This window comes from Pseudonaja textilis, chromosome 13, assembly GCF_049901715.1.
Source record: "Pseudonaja textilis isolate UNSWEBS1 chromosome 13, rPseTex1.2, whole genome shotgun sequence".
Lineage (NCBI taxonomy): Eukaryota > Metazoa > Chordata > Lepidosauria > Squamata > Elapidae > Pseudonaja > Pseudonaja textilis.
In genome coordinates, this window is record NC_142002.1 from 12,414,291 (window position 1) to 12,437,538 (window position 23,248).

The 23,248-nt window shown below is 42.8% G+C and overlaps 1 protein-coding gene across 5 annotated transcripts; it reads right to left on the reverse strand.

Annotated features, from left to right (window-relative positions):
* Positions 1–1,236: 1,236 nt before the first annotated feature.
* TM6SF1 (transmembrane 6 superfamily member 1) lies at positions 1,237–23,185 on the reverse strand. Of its 5 annotated transcripts, none has more exons than XM_087941386.1 (11): positions 22,726–23,185; positions 16,944–17,047; positions 16,027–16,124; positions 14,017–14,109; positions 12,876–12,979; positions 12,147–12,229; positions 10,059–10,180; positions 7,608–7,712; positions 6,738–6,830; positions 5,868–5,987; positions 1,237–1,518 (listed from the first exon to the last, which is right to left on the reverse strand). In XM_087941386.1, exons 1-11 carry the CDS (start codon positions 22,815–22,817, stop codon positions 1,327–1,329), a joined length of 1,206 nt encoding a protein of 401 aa, XP_087797512.1. In that variant the 5' UTR covers positions 22,818–23,185; the 3' UTR covers positions 1,237–1,326. The 5 variants fall into 5 exon arrangements, with proteins under 5 accessions (XP_087797512.1, XP_087797514.1, XP_026565590.1 ...); XM_087941387.1 differs by lacking the exon at positions 1,237–1,518 and adding an exon at positions 4,853–5,222; XM_087941388.1 differs by lacking the exon at positions 14,017–14,109.
* Positions 23,186–23,248: the final 63 nt, after the last annotated feature.

Below are 23,248 nucleotides of genomic sequence, written 5' to 3' on the forward strand. Positions count from 1 at the left end.
CGGCCTTCCATCCCTTCTGAGGTTGATAAAATGAGGACACAGATTGTTGGGGGCAACTATTCTGACTCTGTAAACTGCTTAGAGAGGATTATAAAGCACCGTGGAGCAGTATATAAGTCTAAATGCTATTGCTATGCTAAATTTTCACATCACATGAGCATCGATAGGGCTCTTTGATCACTGCCTACTAGGTGGTGCCTAGCCAGTTTCGGCTAAGCAAAGTCAGGCATGGTTAATATTTGGATGAGAGACTTCTAGGAAATAAGGAAAGTGGGGAGCTAAAAACAAAATCCTGGAGAAAAAAAAAAGCAATAGCAAATCACTACTTATTTGGGCCACCAAAGCTAAATAGCCTTTACTACTAGTATATGATTGCAGCCAACATTGCCTATAGGTGGCCCTCAATGTACCACAGTGGGGTCTAGAATTTCCATTGACAAAGCAGGGGAGTTGTTAAGTAAATCATGCCTCAATTTGTGATCTTTGAGGCCATGGTTGTTAAGCAAATCACTGCAATTGTTTGCCAAAGCAAATCCAGCTCCCCCCATTGATTTTGTAGGAAGCACTGAGAGGGTGCAGAGCTGAAGAAGGCAGCGCCTCATCATGGCTGCTCCATTCGTTAGAGTGTGCTAAGTTGAAGGCTTAAACTTGGGACTTGGTATTGTACGAGCCAAGATTATTGGATTCAGTCAATAATCATAGGTTAAGAAACCATGGTTACCATTCTGTGCAGACGTAGTTTCCCCAGTAGTTCTCAATAATAACAAAACAGCATATTCACTGTCAGCAAGATGTGGCAAAATTTCTAGGATGGTTGTATTGGTCTTCGAACATCATTTTCCAGCTAAGACTGAAAGCTCCTACTTTTCTCTTGTTTTGTCTTTAATACGTCCCCTTGGGAATTTTTTTTAAAAATCCAGTGGGTCAGTCAAAACTGACCCCACCTGAGGAAAAATGTCCTGCTATTCATTCCTGAAACCATTTAAATCACCTGTGTGGTTGAAAATGAAATTGGTACAGAGGGAGATTAGAAAAATGGATGAGGGAGTTTTATTAACAAGAGTTCGGACAACACCAGAAGCGTTAGTTGCCTGGGGGAGCGAAGGGGCTGCTTTCTTGAATGATTTAAACATCACCCCCCATCACTACCTCATGGGGTAAGTCCCAAACTAAACCGATTCTATTTGGAGAAAGAGATTCCCACAGAATCTGGAAGCAAGCTCTTGAGAAATATTATGAAAGACAGAAGTCTTTTATTTTCAGTACACTTTTGTTCCAACTGGCAACCCCTTCCTTGCAACACCCCACAGTTTTGATGCCATCTTCTTAGTCCACCTTCTCTTCCAGCTGGGCTTTCATGAAAAACTCAGGGCTGCGGATACAGCGATACACAAACAGCTGCGGGAGGACTCCATGGATCACATTGAGAATGAAAAACCACAGCTTCCCTTCATCAGGGACTCTGTAGATGTAGGGCGTTCTGGCATGTATGGAAGCACCAATGTGTGAGAACTGAGCCTGGAAAGCAGAAGGAATGGATTTCGAGTTGTCATTTCTGTAGGAATCAGTGTTAACAGCCCCCTTAATTACTGGATGCATTAAGACATTTCCTTCAATCAGAGAACCATGACCCATCGCTTTTGGAAATCCCAGAGCCCATGTGCTATGGGTTTTTAAATGAGACTCCCTCTACCCACCTCTTTGTTCTGGACCCATGCATTTTAGGGGAACGGGGTGAACAGCATCCCTCCAACATACCCTCCCAAGTTCAAATGCATCCCCTTATCTTGAAATCATTATGTATGCCATCTCCAAAATACAATCCCCTTCAGTGGTTTGTAGCTTTGCATCTTGGGCAAACCAAGCTCGAAAAACATTTATCATATGGCCCGTTCACACCACATTTCAATAAAAAACATTACAAGAGATAAAAAATATAAAACATGAAATATAAAATTAAAATAATTATAAGCGTACGTTTAGATTACAGATATAATTTTGTTTGCTTCGTTTGTCACCATTGGGAAATCAGCAAAGTATCTGTAAAACAATGATTTGATTTAGTGGGAACACTGAAGCTAACCAGCAGTGGCTTAGTCAACCAGCTAGCCTGATTAAGCAAACCATTTAAGTTTGAACCAAAGCTGATTGGGCTTAACCACCAGACTAAACCAGAGGAAAACAACCCATTATTAGGGCTAATTCAATATGCATCCCCTTTCCATTAACTTGCTTGTTATTTTAAGCACAGCATCAATCAAAAGTTGGCACATACTAGATATCCTGTTATTCTGCTTTGAGAAACCAGAATGTTCTGGAGAGGATCCATATCTCTCTCTGTCAGCTCTTGGCATAAAATCGGGACATCCACTAGAGTTTTCCTGCTTTGAACTTTGACACAATGGTATGTAGCCTTTCCCAAGTGCTGGACCTGATCTGCTGCTCGATAAAAAGTTAATTGAAAAAAAAAATAGAGTAATTTGCTGTTTTCTTTGCTAAGAGCAAGGCTTTCGTTTAGTTTCAAGAGAAGAAGCTGTTGCTGATTGGGTTTTCTGGAGCATACCGTAAACTTACATCGAAGGTTATGAGCAAGAGCCGAGCCAAAGAATATTTTTAGCATAAAACAAACACGTAAAGATAGAAGCAACTAGGATAGCTCAGGATTGTGCTTTGTCTTTCATCTGTTATCCTCTGTTTTGAGCAGTGGTTCATTTGTGTATTAGCAATGTTGATGATTAATCTGAATAGATAGAATAGAATAGAATTCTTTATTGGCCAAGTGTGATTGGACACATAAGGAATTTGTCTTGGTATAAATACTCTCAGTATACATAAAGAAAAGGGACATTCGTTAAGGATCAAGAATCATAATGTACAACACTTAATGATAGTCATAGGGTACAATCAACAATCAAATCATACTAGGAAACAGTCAAGTGAGAGGGTGATAAGGAGTGGTGAGAAGATTAACAGTAATAGTAGTGTACACTTGTAAATAGTTGAACAGTGTTGAGGGAATTATTTGTTTAGCAGGGTGATGACTTTCGGGAAAAAACTGTTCTTGTGTCTAGTTGTTCTGGTGTGCAGGGCTCTGTAGTGTCGTTTTGAGGGTAGGAGTTGAAACAGTTTATGTCCAGGATCTGAGGGGTCTGTAGATATTTTCACAGCCCTCTTTTTGACTCATGCAGTATACAGGTCCTTGGTGGAAGGCAGGTTGGTAGTCATTGTTTTTTCTGCAGTCCTAATTACTCTCTAAAGTCTGTGTCTGTCCTGTTGGGTTGCAGAACCAAACCAGACAGTTAAGAGGTGCAGGTGACAGACACAATCATTGTTCTGTAGAACTGGATCAGCAGCTCCTTGGGCAGTTTGAGCTTCCTGAGTTGGCTCAGAAAGAACATTCTTTGTTGTGCTTTTTTGATGATGTTTTTGATGTTAGGTGTCCATTTTAGGTCATGTGATATAGCAGAACCTAGAAATTTGAAGGTCTCTGCTGTTGATACTGTGCTGTCTAGTATTGGAAGAGGTGGTAGTATAGGAGGGTTTCTTCTAAATGATCCCTGACCCTCATCTGCAGAGGAAGGGCTGATCAAGTCATGCTTTAGACAACTTGAGTTTTTATGGGAATAGGGCTGATCCGTGGAGAGGTCTCAATATTAGTCTGCATCCTATGACAAGAAGACAGAGAAGGATGGCCAGATGAGGAAGTATCTCCAGTGGCAACAGTAGTTCTGTTTGTGTAATAATGGCCTCAGAGATCTGGTGTTACAAGAAAGGTATATCTCCATGTTTAAGCTGAGTGGCTGTGGAGATTTTCTGCTGTTGGGGAAAGGTAGCACAGGATCTTCTTGGTGGTGGCTCCACAATTGTGGAAGTCCTCTCCAAGAAAATCTGTCTGCTGTCCTGTTTCTCCAATTTAGGCAAACATGGAAAACTGAGAAAGTTTGTTCTTTTTTAAAAAACTATTAATCAAATAAAGAAGGTTCAGGTTTTGTTTTTTTTTAACATTGTTGATATTGTTGGGTTTGAAATCTTTTTTCCTGCCATTAACCACCTTGGGCATTTTTTTTTATTTTTTGTATTTGAAGAGTTAAAGAAGTAAATAATCAAGTAACTCTTCTTTTGAGGAAGAATCAGATATGAGAAACCCTCCACTCTGATGAACACAGAGGGCTGGAATTCTAGATATTAAAGATTGTAAACCCAGAAAACGACCTGATGTTTATTTGTTTAGCAGTAGCAATTCTCCTTGTGAGTAGCACACTTAGCAATCTGGATTAATTGTATCTGGTCTGAAGGTGTGGCTGGTGGATGAATATCCTGAAATTGTTTTGGGTGTGTTGTTCCAGCTATTTCTTGGATGAGTTTCTGGAGCTGTTCCTTCTACCTGTCTATGGAGATTCTCAGCCATCTAGGTCATGGTTGTCCCAAAGGTGCTTTTTCAAGAGGCAACTGGACTGTTTTTGTTTTTCCCTGAAGATGTTTCACTTCTCCTTCAAGAAGCTTATTCAGTTCTGCTGTTTCACCTTTGCTAAATTCAGAATCTTGATCTCAATGGTGCAAAAAACCCAGCTATTTCCATTACTGATCCATCTGTCTGCTTTCTTTAATCTTGCTGTCTTTAGCCTCTTTGCAAGCTCTTCATCCATGCTGAATACATACTGGGTGGGGCTCTAAACAGGATAATATCTCCAGTGGCAACAGTACTTCTGCCTGGATAGTAACAACATTCCGATTTCCCCATGCGCAAACAACAGCAGAAAAAATTGAATAGGTAGCTTTATCCCTTCTGAACAGTGATTGAACAGTTGAGTTTATTATGTTAAGCTATGAGGCCTGTGTTCGGACAGCATGCTAACTGAACCATCTTTATTTGATTAATACAGTTGCCTGAGTTTATCCAACATATTAACCAGAAATGAAGAACATTGGCTGAATTTGAACATGTCTGCAAGCCACAAATTAGCTAACCGTTCATTTTAGGTTAGTAGGTTGATCAAATCCAGCCCTTGTGGTTAACTTAGTTTTGACTTAAGCACGTGAAGCTAGCCGTTGGAGTTGGCAAACCATTTTTAATGGCTTGGGTGGTATGTGAACTCGGATGGCGTTGATGATTTTATTCCACTGTGTATATACTGTATTTTGGCCAATGCAAAGCAGCAAACATGCCTAATGCTCCTTCCTCTTCCTCCTCTTTTCGCCACAAAGCTTTTGAGATGGGTTGGCTGAAAGAGAGGAAGTCCACAGTAATTCAGTTGGCTTTGAATGGCTAAGGGGACCTAGAACTCCTCATCTCCAGTTTCTAGGCCAGCACCTTCTCCATGATACCAAACTCTGCTTTATTCAGTAAACTATAGCTTAGGATGAATGGTTATGAAGAACAGTTGCAAGAATTAAGTATGTATGGCTAGTCTAGTGAGAAGAAGGACCAGGGGGACACTGTTAGCACTGTTCCAATATTTGAGAGGCTGCCACAAAGAAGAGTGGTGGTGGTCAACTTATTCTCCAAAGCACCAGAAGGTAGGAAAAGAAGGAATGCATGGAAACTAATCAAGGAGAGAAGCAACCTAGATCTAAGGAGAAATTTCCTGGCAGAACAATTAATCCATAGAACAGCTTGTCTCCAGAAGTTATGGGTATTCCAACACTGGAAATTCCAAAGAAAAGATTGGAAAACCATTTGTCTGAAATGGTATAGTGTCTCCTACCTGAGCAGGGGGTTGGACTAGAAGTGCTCTACAAGATCCCTTCCAAGTCAGTAGGCTTTCTATGTTCTGGTTCATAGCTGCTTGTCCCCCTTTGAACGTGGAAGTGGGACAGAGAAAAACCATGCCTTCCATACGAGATCATTAAAAATGTTCTGGTCTTACCTGAGCTAGTCCTCCGGCATGAATAAGAGTTAAATCGAGCATCCAGGTGCACCCAGGTACAAGCAGACCATAGAGTGAAATTATGTAGTATGGCACTGAGTAGAACATATAGACCAACATCTGCAATGTTAGAAGAGATGAGAATTGGTCTTTGCACCTTCAAAACAGGAGCCATTTGTTTATGTGTGAAGTCTCCCTGTACAATTTTGTAAATGATGTCATCTAATCCATAAATTGTGGTTTATGAACCATAATAGTTGGGTACAATCTGGTCAAGCCATAGTTGATTTTTTTTAATTCATGCAAAATATGAACCCTGCTACTCTATTAAGGCTTGAAAATTGTGACCTGGTTGTAGTACAAAGCCAGCCAATAAGGTCTTAGTCTAAAAATGTTGATAATTAGCATGATTTGTCATCACACCTCAGGCTAAACCACAATTGCTGAAGAAACCCTTTGCTGGATTCATATGCCAACAATCAACAGTATCCCATCCTAATATTTAGATTTACACAGAAGTCTAAACAAGGGCTCCCCAACTTGTGGGCCATGAGAGGTTTGCAACCGGGCCACGGAAATGGCAGGCGAGCGCATGCGCTCTATTTAAGCGAGCGGCAGGCATGCATGCTCAGCACTTGCACAAATGAAGCTGTACGTGCATACACTTGCCAGCTGCATTTGCAGGGACATTTCTCCCCATCCTGCTGGTCCACAAAGCTGGAAACTTTGTGGAACTAAACCATAACCATATCCATTCAATTTTGGCTTAGCCTCACGAATTAAAGTCATCATTCTGGCTTCTTGAAATGCGTAAGCGCAGCTTCCAAATGTTATGTGTGAATCACAATGCGAGTGTCTCAGCTGGGGCACCTGAAGCTTTGGATAGGCAGCAGGGTCCTTGAGGTATGGCTCATGAAGTTGGCTGTAAAGTCGACACAGTTCACCTGGACAGTCCAAAACAATCTAAAGAAAAAAAAAAGGATCATAATATTTGGATCATAATTTCTGTGCAATAAACTACAACTTAGGAAATCCCTGGTGAAAATCTTGTTCCAACTACTGTACCATCTCCCTAGGTATGTAAGGGTATGAAGAGAAAAACAATTTGGCCAACTAGCAGTCAAGGGAAGTGAGCAGGAGATAAGAGAGGCATTCAAGCTGGGCTGGACTTGGGTCTCTGGTGGGCGCCTGGTCATCTTCTACAGTGGATGGATGGATGGATGTCAAGTGCCAGGAAAATCAGAAGATTCAGGCAGTCCAAACGAATATTAAAAAATTATTGCAAGCTTAAGCTCTCTACAAAAATCTGAGCTGCGAACGGTCCAGGGAAATGAGAGGGAATAAGACAGCATTCACAGTGGGGTGGACTTGGATCTCTTACAAGTGTGCAGGGGATTCATGACTTATGATGCATTTGATCCCTCCCTCAGGTTTAGCCTGGTCATCGCCCACAGCATGCAAAGTTACAAAACATGCATTGTTGTGACACTATGTGATACACTCCATCCTTCTGGTTTTGCAATGCCGCATTAGGCAGCAATTCATAAATCTTATCACACTTGCCTCCCCCTATGGATGTCCATGCCTGGACCTTTCCTTTTCCTGCCCCGTGCTGAAGTATAAACATAGCAGCAAACTTAAACACATTTCAATGCAAATGTAACACTTTCCACAAAGTTTGTATGACACGCACCTTGTGTTGTAAGATTCTGGTTTCTATTCTTCAAAAAGGCAACTTACCATGCCCCTGAAGAGGCAAAATCCTGTTGCAAAAATGAAATAGGAAGCCAAGAGAAAGTCGGTCGGTCTTCTCAGAAGATTCTGCTTCTGAACTTCTTTAATGATCTGCAACGGGGATGGAAGCCCTGTTAGAAGTTCGCGCCAAAAGCAGCAAAGGGTGTGGTGTAGCATCTCTGCAAAACAATATACTTTGTACCCTGTGCCAGATGTTTTTTAGGAGGGGCCTTGCGTCTGCAATTGAGCAGGAACTTTTTGGCAGGGCCAAAGTGTCAAAACAGTTTGGAAAACAAGGCGCAGACTTCATTGATATCACCTGCCAAATCATGTGGTCTGTTGAGTTTGGGCCAAGTATCCTAGGAGGCCTCAGCAACTTTGCTTCCCAATCCATGATTTATGGTTTATCAACCCAGCCAAATGGTACTATTATAATTTAACAATTGTGCAAACTTATTCAATGATGCCAAATTCCATAATTCAAAGTGAAACAAACTGTGGCTTAGCATTTACAGAGTGTGACACCCAAAAGTCTTTTACTCCCCCTCCCAACAAAACAAAACAAAACACTGCTCCAACCCTGGAAGTTTTTAAGAAGAGATTGGACAACCATTTGTCTGCAATGTATAGTGTTTCCTGCCTGAGAGGGGGTTGGACTAGAAGACCTCCAAGTTCCCTTCCAACTCTGTTATTCTATTCTATTCTATCCTATTCTATCCTATTCTAATTCTATTCTATTCCTATCCTCTTCCTCCTCTTCCACTCTACTCCGTTTCGTTTCTATTCTGTTCTGTTCTGTTCTATTCTATTCTATTCTATTCTATTCTATTCTATTCTATTCTATTCTATTCTATTCTAATTCTATTCTATTCCTATCCTCTTCCTCCTCTTCCTCTTCCACTCTACTCCATTTCTATTCTATTCTATGCTATTCTATTCTATTCTATTTCTATTCTACTTTATTCTTTATTCCAATATTCTATTCTATTCTATTCTATCCTATTCTATTCTATTCTACTCTATTCCAATATTCTATTCTATTCTATTCTATTCCAATATTCTATTCTGTTCTGTTCTGTTCTATTCTATTCTATTCTAAAATCCTAGAAGAAAATGTTTTTCAAGAAACAGAAAAAAACATTTCCTGACTGCTTCTGGAGTACTAACTGTTTGGAGTCGAGCCAACCTAAGTCATTGCATTGCCATTTACTGTAGCTCTTACAACAAGAAGACATAACAAAAAAGCAGAAGGAAAACCACAAGAAAAAACAGGCTTTTTTTTTGTTGTTGAAAAGATTTAGCCTCATGAGGTTGTTTGAAGAACCCTTTTTTAAACGGAGGCAGCAGCAGAGTTGGAAACCAAATTATGTTTAGTTCATAGACTTGTTTTGTCACTTTCACCTGCCTTCAAAACAAAACCCACATCCATTTCCCCTTAAGGTAAGATGTTGCTGAGGCTCAGAACATTTCCCTCGAGGCAGGTAGTCCTCGATTTACGACTGGATTTGAGCCCAAAATTTATGTTGCTAAGGGAGACATTTGTTCCGTGAGTTTTGGGCCCATTTTACAACCTTTCTTGCCGCACCGTGACAATTCCACAGTTGTTAAGGGAATCGCTGCAATTGTTAAGCTAGTAACATGGTTGTTAAGTGAATCTGGCTTCCCCATTGAGTTGGCTTGACAGTTGCAGCATCCATCATAAATATGAGTCAACCCCATGGTCACATGATCCAATCCAGACACTTGTCAACTGAATTTTGCCTCATTATGAGGCAAAAATCAGTTGACAAGTGTCTGGATTGGATCATGTGACCATGGGGTTGTCGCTAGACCCATAAGTGTTGAAAAAAGATAAGAGTCACTTTTTTCAGTACCGTTGTCACTTGTCACTAAACAAACCCGTCCCAAAGGTGCTTTTTCCAAAGGCAACTGGACTTTATTTTTCCTTGAAGATGTTTCGCTTCTCATCCAAGAAGCTCCTTCAGTTCTGGCTCGGAACTGAAGAAGCTTCTTGGATGAGAAGTAAAACATCTTCAAGGAAAAATGAAGTCCAGTTGCCTTAGGAAAAAGCACCTTTGGGATGACCGTGACCTGGATGACTGAGAATCTCTATAGAGACACTAAACAAACTGTTGTGAGTCCAAGGACTGACTACCTGTACACGTGAAGACTGTGTTTCTATGCATGGGGAAAGTAAGCAGGAATATGTCTTCACCTAGGATGAAATGACATGTCTCAGGCCTTCGGAGTTGCAATGTAATTTATTCGTTTTTGGCTGAGCGTGAGGTGAATTCAGCCCCAGTGTCTTGCAAACTGGCTGCCACATTTTAAGAAGGATACTGGCAAGTCACCACACATTCAGAAAAATCAGGAAATGGGGATTCTCATTCTATTCTTTTGAAATTCAAGCCTTTTTCCTTCTCCTTTCCATAATGACAACAGTAACAAGAAGAATACCTTTGTTGGAAAATTGGCAGCTGCTGATGGTTGATTATAGATTTTGAAACCAGCCCATATTGGGAGGCAAATATACGGCACGCTTAACAAAGATACAGGACACATTCTTGTTCCATATTTTCCTATTTGGCAACAGGGAAAACATGAATTAAGGATGGTTAATGACAGGTTGAACAGCGCAAATCTTTTGCATGCTTATTCAGATGAAAATCACAAGGAATCCAGTGCAGTTTACTGATCTTGTTTGCATGACAAGATTAACTGGGTTATTTGAATCCTGGTTTATTCAGGTATCTCACTTTCAAAGTTTCATACAATGCATTCAAACATGAGATAAGCTCCCTAGCTGGGCTCATATATCAGACTATCTTTCTGTTCTGACCCAGGCTTTGTCAAACGTAATTAATCACAAACTTGTTTTAAAAGCAAAACCTATTTTATTGCAACACTGGGAATTGTTTTAATTCCCAGCCGGAACTAATCTTAAACAGTCCCCCAAGATACACCTTTCAGTTCTGTGGAATGCTGCCGAAAACAGAAGTATCTAATTAACTATAAAAGAAACCAACCGAAGTATAAGAAAAAAAACCAACCAAAGTACACAGAGCTGAAGGATGACTCAAAACCGATCAAACTACTTTGCTTCCTGCAAAGGTTTCGTCATTTAGGTCTGGCTTTTATCCCTTATGGGAGGGGCAATCACCTCCCAGCCTTACTCCTGAGTCACCCCTTTTGTCTCAGCTGCTCTCGCCTTCTAGCAGCTCTGTGCACACGCACAGTAGGAACAGGCTCCCCTCGGTCCTCTGCCTCGCTGCTGCCGGACTCTGGAGGCTCCGGAGTCAGCACTCCACTCCCAGATGGTCCTGGCCCCATCTCTGCATCGGACGCAGGACCCCCTTCCGAGTCCTCCCCAGACTCCCTCCCCTTTCTTCCTCACTGTCGGATTCGGCTGCCGGTGAACCACAATACTTACAGTAATATTCTCTTGTCATGAAGATACAGCTAATATCATGTAAACGTTCCTAATATCCAGATATTCTGTCTGGGAACTAGCAGTTATATTCAAGCACATCTGGAGGGAGCTAAGTATGGTGATCTCCAGATGTGTTAGATTACAACTCTCAAAATTCACAATTTACATGATCAACTCCATCCTGGTTGACATTTATTCCAGGAAATGGAGAAAAAAAGGGGGAGGAAAGGCACCACAAATATTCTACTTCGTTTTTTATTTTCCTCCAGAAGGTGTCAAATATAAATCTGAGCTTATATCAGGTGTAGGATATGGTGCGACAATGCAATTTGCTTTCGGTTTACTGAATTGTGACTTATTTGTTTTATTAGTTCAACAGTAGGAGAGTCTCCTTCTAGTAGGGTTCAACTCCTGATGATTTCATACAGTTTTCTTGAAAAAAACAACAAAAGGGATTAATCACTGCTTTGTTGCAGCTCAGAATAGGACAACTGACAACTGACTGCAGCCAATTAACCATAGCCAACATGCCATGGTCAACTCACCATGGGAGAACTTGCCATGGCGGCCTCACCATGGGACAGCTCACTGCAGGACAACAATTCAACAATTCAATTTAATTGTTTAAAATAATTTTTTAAAATATTTTAATTCTTGTCATTCGCATTTCATGTTGTCTCTCCCTGGGCATCCTTTAATGATTCTAGTCCCCTATTTCTTTGATATTAGTGTAACTCTTCTCCCGCAGCAAGTTGTTGTGGCAAGTTGGCCACGGTGAGTTGGCCATGGCAAGCTGGCTGCAGTGAATTGGCCGTGGCACGTTGTCATGCACGTTGTCATTTTTGACTTTCCAGCTAGTGTGCAATTCTGGGTTATCCAATCTCCCATCGCAGCACTAAACATATCTCAGACTGCTTGGCTTTTGAGATTGGCCAAAGTTAGCTAAATGCTCCCAACCTGCTCTATGATACTATATAATATGCAGTTCATTGGTCACCACTAATCTCACTGCCTTGAAAATGCAACAATCTGAAAAGAGGTTAATTATCCAAAACTTTGAAAAGAGGTCAATTATTAAAGCCCCAAAGCAAAGTGTATTCTTAATATTTCCTTACCCACAATATTTCCGGGGATAAAGACAATTATGCTCATTGTGATGGATCCCAGCCAGTACAAGCCAATCATCCGATAATTTTCCCTGCCAGAGAAAATAGAAGACCTTGCTTTCAGATACCACTGTGATGCATGTCCTCTTTCTGGAGGTACAATTAAACTACACGTGCCTATATATTTATAATCAGTGAATGCATCACTTGCACTAAATCATTGCATTCGTTTAAAACATTAATGGGACCGTTTTTAAAATACTCAGCCCTATAGGGTGGAGGCGGCAAAAGGTAAGACGTATTTGCCAGGTGAAGAAAAGAAAATATCCCATCTAAATGGGAATAGAATCACTGTGGCTGTGTAGTTTGTTGGGTTCAGAGGGTGGGAGCATGACCAGGAAGATTTGGGTTCAGAATAATCTTCAGCCACGTCGTTGGAAGATCTCTCTGCCCTGATTACATCATAGGGATGTTTTTGTGAAGATCACATTGGGAGAAAAGAGAGCTGTATATTTTGAGGATTCAATCTGAGTCCTCATTTTACTGACCTTAGAAAGATGGAAGGCTGAATCAACCTTGAGCTAGTGAGAATCGAACTGCCCAACTGATGGCAGCCAGCAGTCAGCAGAAGTAGCCTGCAATACTGCATACTAACCACTGCGCCACCAGGGCTCATATCATGCTTAGCCCCTCCCCCCAAAGGTCATGCTTAGCTCCCCAAAGGTCATGCTTACGTACTCCCAGGCAATGGCTGCGACCATCAGAAGATACATCAGATAATGAATGGAGCCATCCCAGTAGCAAATCATGTGGCTGTAAGCGGTGTTCAGATAAGGCTCACCCTAGGGAAATAAGCGTAAGAGTAATTGAATGACAAAGAAGATAAGGCTACATAACAGTTTCAGCTGAAACAACAACAAAAAAGAGTTGTTTGAGTTTAACCCCGCTGGAGATAAAATGTGGCATAATGATAGCCTTGGTTGTCTTTGCAATGAATTTAATTATCCAACAGAGATTGGCGGATCTTTCTCCAACCGAAGAGAATATTTGCAGCTCGGGGTTGAACCGGGGGGTCCTTGGTGGTCTCAGAGCTTGGTGGTTTCCTCGCAGACATTTTATTACTTAAATATCTATAGAGATTCTCAGTCATCCAGGTAGTAGTTGTCCCAGCCGTGCTTTTTTCAGAAGGCAACTGGACTTCCTTGTTTTTCTTTGAAGACATTTCGCTTCTCATCCAAGAAGCTTCTTCAGTTCTGATTTTTCCTTGAAGATGTTTTGCTTCTCATCCAAGAAGCTTCTTTAGCTTCCACACTATTCAGTCAGAGCTGAAGAAGCTTCTTGGATGAGAAGCGAAATGTCTTCAAAGAAAAACAAGAAACTCCTGAAAAAAAAACCACCTTTGGGACATTACTCCAATATGGTAATCAATGAACTACCAACTAGGACAAACAATTAAACAATAAGCAACAGCCTAATCAAGGGACCACCAAGAATACTCCCAGTAATACTGACAGGAAAAACCATTCGTAGGGGGGTTCTTAATCTTTTGTTCACCACGGCCTCCCTTTAAATACCTTTCGTAGCCACAGACCCCCAAGACTTAAATCAAGATTTAAATCATAACATTTCTTCAAGCCTTCACAGACCACTCTGGGAGGACATCACAGCTAGATATACAGATAGTCCTTGACTTATGACCACAACTGAGGTCAAAATTAATGCTGCTAAGTGAGATATGTGTTAAGTGCGCTTTGCCCCATTTTAAAACTTTTCTTGCCCCGTTTGTTAAGTGAATCATTACCATTGTTAAATTACTGTTAAGTGAACCTGGCTTCCCCATTGACTTTGCTTGTCAGAAGGTTGCAAAAGCAGATCATACCTGACCCTGGGATGCTGCAACCGTCATAAATATGAATCGGTTGCCAAGCAACCGAATATGAATCATGTGACCCTCGGGGATGCTGCCATGGTCCTAAGTGTGAAAAATGGTCATATAAGTCACCTTTTTCAATGCTGTTGTAACTTTGAACGGTCACTAAATGAACTGTTGTAAGTCCAAGGACTACCCATACTAATGCTAGTACAAGGGTTTTCAAACTTGGCAAGTTTAAGACTTGAGAACTTCAACTCCCAGAATTCCTGAGCTAACATGACTGGAGGAGGAATTCTGGAAGTTGAAGTCCACAAGTCTTAAAGCTATCGAGTTTGAAGCCCCCTGTGCTAGTATACAGTGCAGTGGTTCTCAACCTGTGGTAAAATACCACACTAGTATATAATCGGAGTAAACCTCACTCCCTTCTAGCGCTTCTACTCACAAATCATTTTCCATTGATAATTTTTCTTCCATTCTCATGAAATGTAGCTTTCCTGAATTTGTACAAAACCTGGAATAATATGCAAATCCACCTTGGTTTAATCTGGTAGACCAGGGATCCCCAAACTTGGCAACTTTTAAGACCTTGGACTGTTGTAAGTCCAAGGACTACCCATACTAGTGCTAGTACAAGGGTCTTAAAACTTGGCAAGTTGAAGACTTGTGGACTTCAACTTCCAGAATTCCTGAGCTAACATGACTGGAGGAGGAATTCTGGGAGTTGAAGTCCACAAGTCTTCAACTTGCCAAGTTTGGGGACCTCTATTGTAGATTTAAAAAGTGGTTTGGCAAGTTTAGCAATCAATGCATCGTGTGTGATAGAGATTTAAAAAAAAAAAACCTAATTCCAATTTTAAATCTTCGTGTAAAAGCTTATTCAAAGCCACCAGGGCCTGATAAACATGCTGCCCCAGTGCTCAACTGTGGTTAACAACCCAATAACTCAGGGTTGTCAACAGGCTCTGTTGTAAACGCCAGACCCACACAATGCTCTGAGACATAAAAGTAGTTCCCTTTTTATCCTCAGATGAATCCAGATCCTTTCTCATTGTTGAATCTAGTTTTCTGCTGATGGTAAAGAGAAAAGATCTTCTGTGGTTTTGTACCTGGAAGAATCATTCAGATCAACTTGGTGGAAAAGAGGTTAAGAATAGAAATGAATACAAATGAAGTGAAGCATGCTGCTAGCCCTCTACAATCTGTGTCTGGAGGCTGTGTATTGCTCCAAAGGAAACGTAAGAATGTTGTCCAATTTACGGACTGTCACCTTTGGACAAAGTCTGTGCAAAAGGAGGAAATGTCTATGCCGTTGTTGTATTTTTGACCTTTGGCGACTCATAACTTCACTGCAGCATCAAGCATGTACATCCAGCTTGCAGGCAGGAAGGAGATAGTAAAAATCAGAGGAACATGCAAACCGTACATGATCCAATCATCACTTTAATGGATCACACACACACACACACACACACACACACACAGGCACCCCCAAAAAGATGAGTTGCGTACTTTCTGATCTCTTCAAATGAAAGATTAAATTGTAGAAGTCAATTGTTCTTTCCAGCAATCTTTCCTAATATCCTAAGCCTGCAATTCTGAGAATCTGCAGCTAGTGGAGACTGTGGTTTGCTTCCCGATCATAAAATTCTCAGAATCCGTTGGCGAGCCTCCAGCACACCAGCATGAAGAATGCAGAAGTGAATGATCTTTTGCAAGGACTGTACCGAACCTCACTGCTCTCTATTCGAGTATTCCAGGAGAAAATAGAAATAGCCAGAGCACTTAAGACTGATATACCACTTCACGGTGCTTTACGGTGCTCTCTAAATGGTTGACAGTCAGCATCTTGCCCCTGGCAATCTGGGTGGAAGGCAGAGTCAACCTTGAGCTCCATCCGGATCGAACTCCTGGCTGTGGGCAGAGTCAGCCTGCAATACTGCATTCTAACCACTGTGACACCAGGGCTCCCAGCTGTCTACCCACTTCCTCCACCCCTAACGAGCTGTAATTATTTACCTCTTTCAAGTAATAAGTCATGAATCCATCAATTATCCCATCGTGTTCCAGCCCAATGATTAGGTTCACGATGCTAGTAAAAGCGAACACAGCGTAAACTACAGGGGGAAAAAAAGGAGAAGCATTTTCTAATTACAAGTGAAACCACCGGTCTTTTCAAAACTTTCAAATTTATTATTGCACAAGTTGTTTTTCTGCAACTGTCTGGCCTCCTTCACAGACTTTTATCTTTCACTGTGATGTTCAAATGTCATCAGTGCCATTCTCTATTTGCAGCCCTCTTATTTTCACCTGTACTTTTCTTGCGGGAGGAGAGTTACAAATGGAAACGTGGAATAAAGCTTTTGCTACCAACTGACTGAGCTGTGAAAAGCAACCACTGGCTGCTTTTACCTATTATATTAAGCCACAATTATTTTTATTATAATTTGTTTTTAATTAGCTACAAGGCCTTAGCTGGTGCTTCATGCTAAATCATGGGTGGGGTTGTGAATTGTACCAAGTCAAAAATAAATACATTATGGTTTAGTGCAGCATCTGAATGAGGCCACTGTCTCAGACTTATCACAACTTGTTCTTATATCAAGAAATCTTAATTTCTCGAATCAATAATTAATAATATGCAACAATTGTCTTTGCACAACATACTAAACCGGACCTGGAGAAGATCTAAAAATTTTCATTTATTACATTATGCAAATTCAGAATATGAATGCATTCAGCCACAATTAATACTAACAAGCCATTAAAGCATAGTGTTAGACTTTGGCTTAACATTATTACTTAGCATTCATTTAAATTCAGTCAATTTCAGTGAGTACAATGAACTTTAGTCAAACTACGGTTTACTATGGTGTGATTTGAATTATCGATTGGCCACTCCAGTTTACTTTGTCCAACAATGCACCAATACATACCATAGAAAAGTGGATCGCTTGGTGGTCTCCTTTTCACTAGAAACCGAGCTGCCAAGCCCACCAAGACCAGAATTAACAATCCAGCTATTACAATGACCCAAGAGCTGCAGGAAATAAAACCAAAAGTGAGAAACCAGAAGAGGAAAAAAGTCATCTTAACATATTTTTACCCTTCACTTCCTCAAATAAAACCGAAGGAAAAGAGAAATGCTAATTTCACCCAGTGCTTTTCCCCCCTTCCAATTCTGTAGTTCAGAGCATCCCAACACACATGGGAAATCATTACTGATAGCTCTGTGTTGGAAAATCTGGAACGGTGAATAATTTTCCCTGTGGGATAAATTTTTGCTGATCTTTGGCAGTGCAGAATTGGACTGTAAGCAGCTTCAGATATTTATAAATGAGAACCACAACAAATAATGAGAACTCTTTTTCTTTGACAAATGCAGCTTAGCCTTCTGCAAGTCAATCGTTAAAGGAACTATGAAACTTCAGTGGGGAGCACACTTGCAAGTCATTTCCTTTTCCTTCCTCAGAAGCCACAAGCCACAAAAACAGTACTGTTGGATTTTTGTTGTATTTCACTGGCTTAATTAAGATGGCGGCGGGGGTGGGGGGAGAGGTTTAAGAAGACAGCTTCAGTTCTATGAGATGCTCCAACTGTTAGCTGGCCTTCTTCTGACAAAGCCAGTTGTGAGAGCCAAAGACCTGGCTTGCATGATACTCCAAGCTAATATCATCAAGTTTGCCATAAACCCTATTTAACCCAGTGGTGATCTAAAATGATGAACGAACCCTTTAGGAGCAAAGGTATGTTTGTCATGGCTATCGACATTAGCCTAACAGTTTCCAAACTTCAGTTCCTGCAGCAAAGTTCACATCCCCCTACTAACTGCAGTGTTGAGGATGAGGCTAGATGGGCTGAATGTTGTCTTCTGTGTTCCTGACAGGGCTGGGATTCTACCAGTTTGCACCTATTCACTAGAACCGGTTGTTAACATTCTAAGCAGTTTGGAGAACCAGTTGTTAGAAGAAATTACTGGCCTAATCCTGTAAGGAAGGCAGGAAGGAAACATTCTGGTGTTGCTTACAGAAACTGCCTCTCCCTTAACCCTGATTACATTCTTGGCAGGACTAGACTGCCTGTCTCAGGAACTTCTCTGGAGTTTTTTTCCCTTCCTTTGCTGGTACTTTGCTTGTGTGGGGTGACCATTCAAAGTTGCAATGGCACTGAAATAAGTGACTTATGACCGTTTTTCACACTTATGACTGTTGCAGCATCCCCAAAGTCATGAGAGGCCAGGCGAGGAGATGCGTGCCTCAATGTGAGTGATATTGAGTTGGCCACACCCAGCCAATAACATGACCACTAAGCCATGCCCACCCAGTCACATGACCACCAAGCCACGCCCACCAACTAAGGCACGCTCACAGAACTGGTTGTTAAACATTTTGAATCCCACCCCTGGTTCCTGGTTCCTGAGTGCCGCTGATATCCTTGGAGGGAGCAAGCAAAGGGCAACAAGGAAGAAGAAAATGGAGAAGCAATAGCTGAATGGCTCTGTTAGCCTTGGCTATGAGATCTATTGTGTAGTGGTTAAAGGGGTGGACCAGAGGTGGTATTCAGTTAGTTCTGACCAGTTCTGGAGAACCAGTAGCAGAAATTTTGAAGAGTTCGGAGAACCAGCAAATACCACCTCTGACTGGCCCTGCCCCCATCTCTTCTCTGCCTCCAGAGTCCCAGCTGATTGGCTGGGTCTTCTTTTGTTGCCCTGCACAGGAGAACGGAGCTGGAAAGCAGGTTAGTGGGGTGGGGAGGGAAAGGGGATTTTGCAGCATCCTTCCCCTGCCATGCCCACCAAGCCACGCCCACAGAACTGGTAGTAAAAAAAAGTGAATCCCACTGCTGGGCTGGACTATAAATAGGGAGTCAGCATTGTGTTGTATTCCATGATGTAGTGGTCAAAGTATCAGGCCAGAAACCAGGAGACTGTAAATTCTTGTCCCGCCTTAGGCACAAAGCCAACCGGGGGGCCTTGGACCAGTCCCTCTCTCTCTCCCTGCCCTAGGAAGAAGAAGACAATGGCAAGCCACTTCCAAAAATCTTCCCAAGAAAACAGCAAAGATCAGTCCAGACAGCTACCAAGAGTCAAGTCTGATGTAAAAGCAGAGATATTCATTTGAGAGCTCATTTGGTGCAGTGGTTAAGACATCAGGCTAGAAACCAGGAGACTGTGAGTTCTAGTCCTACCTTAGGCACAAAGCCAGGTGGGTGACCTTAGGCCACTTGCTCTCTTTCAGCCCCAGGAAGGAGGTAATGGCAAACCACTTCTGAAATCTTGCCAAGAAAACGTGCAAGGACTTATCCAGGGACTCACCAAGAATCATAAATTAACATGAACACACACACACACACACACACACACACACACACACACACAGAGTAGGGAGATCCAGACTTTCGACTCTGCTATCCATGCATGCGGTGACTCAGTGGCTAAGACGGTGGCTTGTCAATCAGAAAGGTCAGCAGGTCGGCGGTTTGAATCCCTAGCACCACGTCATGGAGTGAGCTCCCATTACTTATCCCAGCTTCTGCCAACCTAGCAGTTCGAAAGCATGTAAAAATGCAAGTAGAAAAATAGGGACCCCTTTGCTGGGAGGGGAACAGTGTTCCGTGCGCCTTTGAAGGCCTTTAGTCCTGCCGGCCACATGAACACGGAGACGTCCTCGGACAACGCTGGCTCCTCTCCGCCCCTTAGAGATGGAAACAACTAGCACGGATGTGTGAGGGAACCTTTACCTTTACCTTATCCATGCAAGGTGAAAATAGTTTCTTTCTCTCCATTACATTAAAGCAGGAGTCTTCAACCCCCTGGTCCGTGGACCAGCACTGGGCCACGGCATGCGAGAAACCGGGCCACGCAAACAAGCAAAGCCCCATCTCTGGGAGGCAGGCAGCACGCAAAACCACATCTCCTCCGGGCCACGCAAAAACCTTTCTCCCCAGTGCTCAAAAGGTTGGAGGCTGCTGCTTTAAAAAGCATTGCGATGGAGGGAAATTGGAAGAAAACGTTGCATTTACGTCAAGAAAAGAAGTGCGCTAAGGAACGAAGAGCAGATGTCCAGGGATGCTAATTCTGATGGTGAGTCACACTCTCTCTGTGTGCTGAGCTGGGGAACATGGGCTGTAGGGAGAAAACAATTGCACTCAGGCCAAGCCTGCCACTTCTCTCTTGACAAATGAACCTCTGGCATTTCTTCTGCAGAAAGCAGCTGCTGGTTATTGTTGTGCCCCTTTCCACAACATGTCAGCGCAGGCAGCCGAGGGCAGGGCAGCTTCTAAAAATACCAGCCCAGCTTAGGAAAGTGACCAAAGAGCCAGGCCTTCCTGCTCTTGTTCTTGGCCTGGCCTGGCCCTCCCCTGGGTACCTTCTAAGCCATTACATCAACAACAGCCTGTTCAGCATGTCCCCCCTTTATATAACTTGAAACACAATCTGTGCAAACTCCAGGTATTGTTCCAGGGGCAAAGGACATCCCAGCCACAACAAAACAGCCAACTGGGCACACAAAATGAACCCGAGTCGGTGCCTTTCTGATGGCCAGACTGGGGAAAGCCAGGACTAGAAGAGGAAGGGAGTGTTTTCTGCACAAGTTTTATTATTGTGAAACAAACCTATATGGTTGCCCAAGTCACACACAGGTAACTCGAGGTGGCTTACAACATTAAAAGCCCACAAGGTAAAAACCTCACCCTGTGCGGTAGCAGCAGCAACACAATCAAATCAAACTTTTATTTGGTCATGGACCATCAAATTAAAAAAACAAACACAAATCACAATTCATTTTAAGATAAAAGGAAAAAATGAAGATATATATATATATATATATATATATATATATATATATATATATATATATATATATATATATATATATATATATATATATATATATTGCTGAAATGTTGCTACAACTTTAAAAGCGTGGGAAAATACCCGAACAAAGCTGAATACATGTAAGTATCTGCGAAAAGAAAACATATCTATATCTATATCTATCTATCTATGTATATCTATCTATCTATCTATATATGTATGTGTGTGTGTGTGTGTGTGTGTGTGTGTGTGTGTGTGTGTGTGTGTGTATATATGGCATGGTGGTGCAGTGGTTAAGAATGCAATGTTGCAAGCTGGCACTGTCCACAGTCTGGAGTTTGATCCTGACCAGCTTAAGGTTGACTCAGCCTTCCGTCCTTCCGAGATGAGTTAAATGAGGAACCAGATTGTTGGGGTGATAGGCTGACTCTCTAAACTGCTTAGAGAGGGCTGTAAAGCACTATGAAGTGGTATATAAGTCTAAGTGCTATTGCTATTCTAAAAGATCTAAACAAGGATAAACACTATTTTGCAAAGTGCGGAACAGTACTTGGCTGTGGTCAAGGATATCAAATCAGATTGATCTGATAATAAAATCTACTCAATTCCACCCAAAGGCAACAAGCAACACGGTCAAATTAATCCCTTGATCGGCTCTATTTGGGGACCTCAAACCTACTGATAAAACTATACCTTTAGGGCCTTTAGGAAAAGCAACAGGCTGGAGGCTAATCATACACTGAGGAGGAGGATGTTTCATAAAGAAAGGGGCCACCACTGAGAAGGTCCTTTTTGTGGTCCCATCAGATGGACATCCTTGCAATATATCCTGCCTTTTAGTTTTGGTGGGTAAACACTTCCCTATTCAGCAGGGATTCTACAGAATGGCCTTCCCCTGACCTCTCATGCTGTGTCTATGGTCCTGTCAATCTTGTTGGTGCAGGTCATTTATGACTTAAGTGATACTTTGTTGTTTGGCAAATGCAGAGACCTGATTCTTTTAATTAAGGATAAGTTAGCCCTGAGCAAACCTGCTGTTCCCAGGCAATTTAATTGGGTGAGGCGGCTTGGAATGCAAGCAACACCGCAACTCTGCTTTGTACACCTCATTTGCAACAGTTATGTGTGAACTTGGCTATTTTGGGCTTACTCAAGTGTACCGCGTGTGAATTTATAAATCAGTCTTATTCCCAAATTAGGCTGCAGTTTCTATCCCAGTTCTAAAGTGGTTGGTTGGATCTGAATGCATCATGATGGGCGACTTCTGGCCTAGTGTGACTAACCAAACACAACAAATAAAAAGTATGCAATTTGAAAAACCCATGGACTTAATATTCTCCCTTGTGGCATTTGGGGGAAGTTGCCAGAAAGCAAACAGCTGAGGTAGGGGAGACAAACTATGGCCCATGATGCCGTTCTATTTATTCAAGCCCCTTTCCCTCACCTCCCCACAACCCAATACATACTTCCGCAACAATCACTCATCCCTAAGCAGAGCTAGTCGAATCCAAGGTACCGTATCCTTAAGGCACTATGCACACGACAGCAGTCACACAGATCCGTGTTGGCTCAGAAGCAATGACCAGCAGGTGCAAATGCAGCTTCCTGAAAACCGCCCCCCCCACACGAATTCTCCCCAATCCTGCAAAGCGCTCCCCTCCTGGTCTTTGGGGTGCATCGGGCCGGGCGGCCAGAGAAACGGGGGCTGCCTCCAAGGCACCCTGACCGCTTTTCCACCTGGGACGAAGCTCCGCTCTTTGCGCGCGCCTCTCTCAATGCTCTTGCCACTTTTGCGCCCCCTTTCCTCTTCTTCGCCTCCGCGAGCCCCTTTCCCACGTTACGCCGGCCCCGCTTGGCAGCGCGCACGTGAGAAAACGCCCGCACCTGCCCCCTTGGCTCACCTGCCGGTGACAACCGAAGCGTTGAAGAGGTAGGTGACGGGGATGGCGCAGAGGGATAACACGAAGACCCCGGTGGCGGCCGCGGCGCTCATCCCAGCAGTTGGCCCGCTTCTTCTTCTTCTTCTTCTTCCTCCTCCTCCTCTTCTTCCTCTTCCCCCTCCTCGCCTGGCCTCGGAGACGGGCTCGAAGGAACTAAACCGGCGGCATGGCGCTCCCGGCTCCGGCGCTGGGCTTCAGAGCTGCCTGGCCAGTTGCTCCATGCGTTCCGGGCTGGCCGACTCTGCAGGCTCCCGGGCGTTGCGGCTTGCAGCCCGGCCGACTGATGCGTGGGGAGGGCTGCCACCTCGTTCTCCAGCCCTCCTCTCGCCAAGCCGGTGCGCCCTTGTGCGCTCCTGGTGCCGCTGTTGGAGCGGAACGGGCGCCCAAAGGCTCCCATGGCCAGAGAAACGCCGCCGCCCGATCAGATCAGGCAAAAGCGGGTGGGTTTATTGGGGTCCCTCCTCCTCCTCCTCCTCCCTCTCCT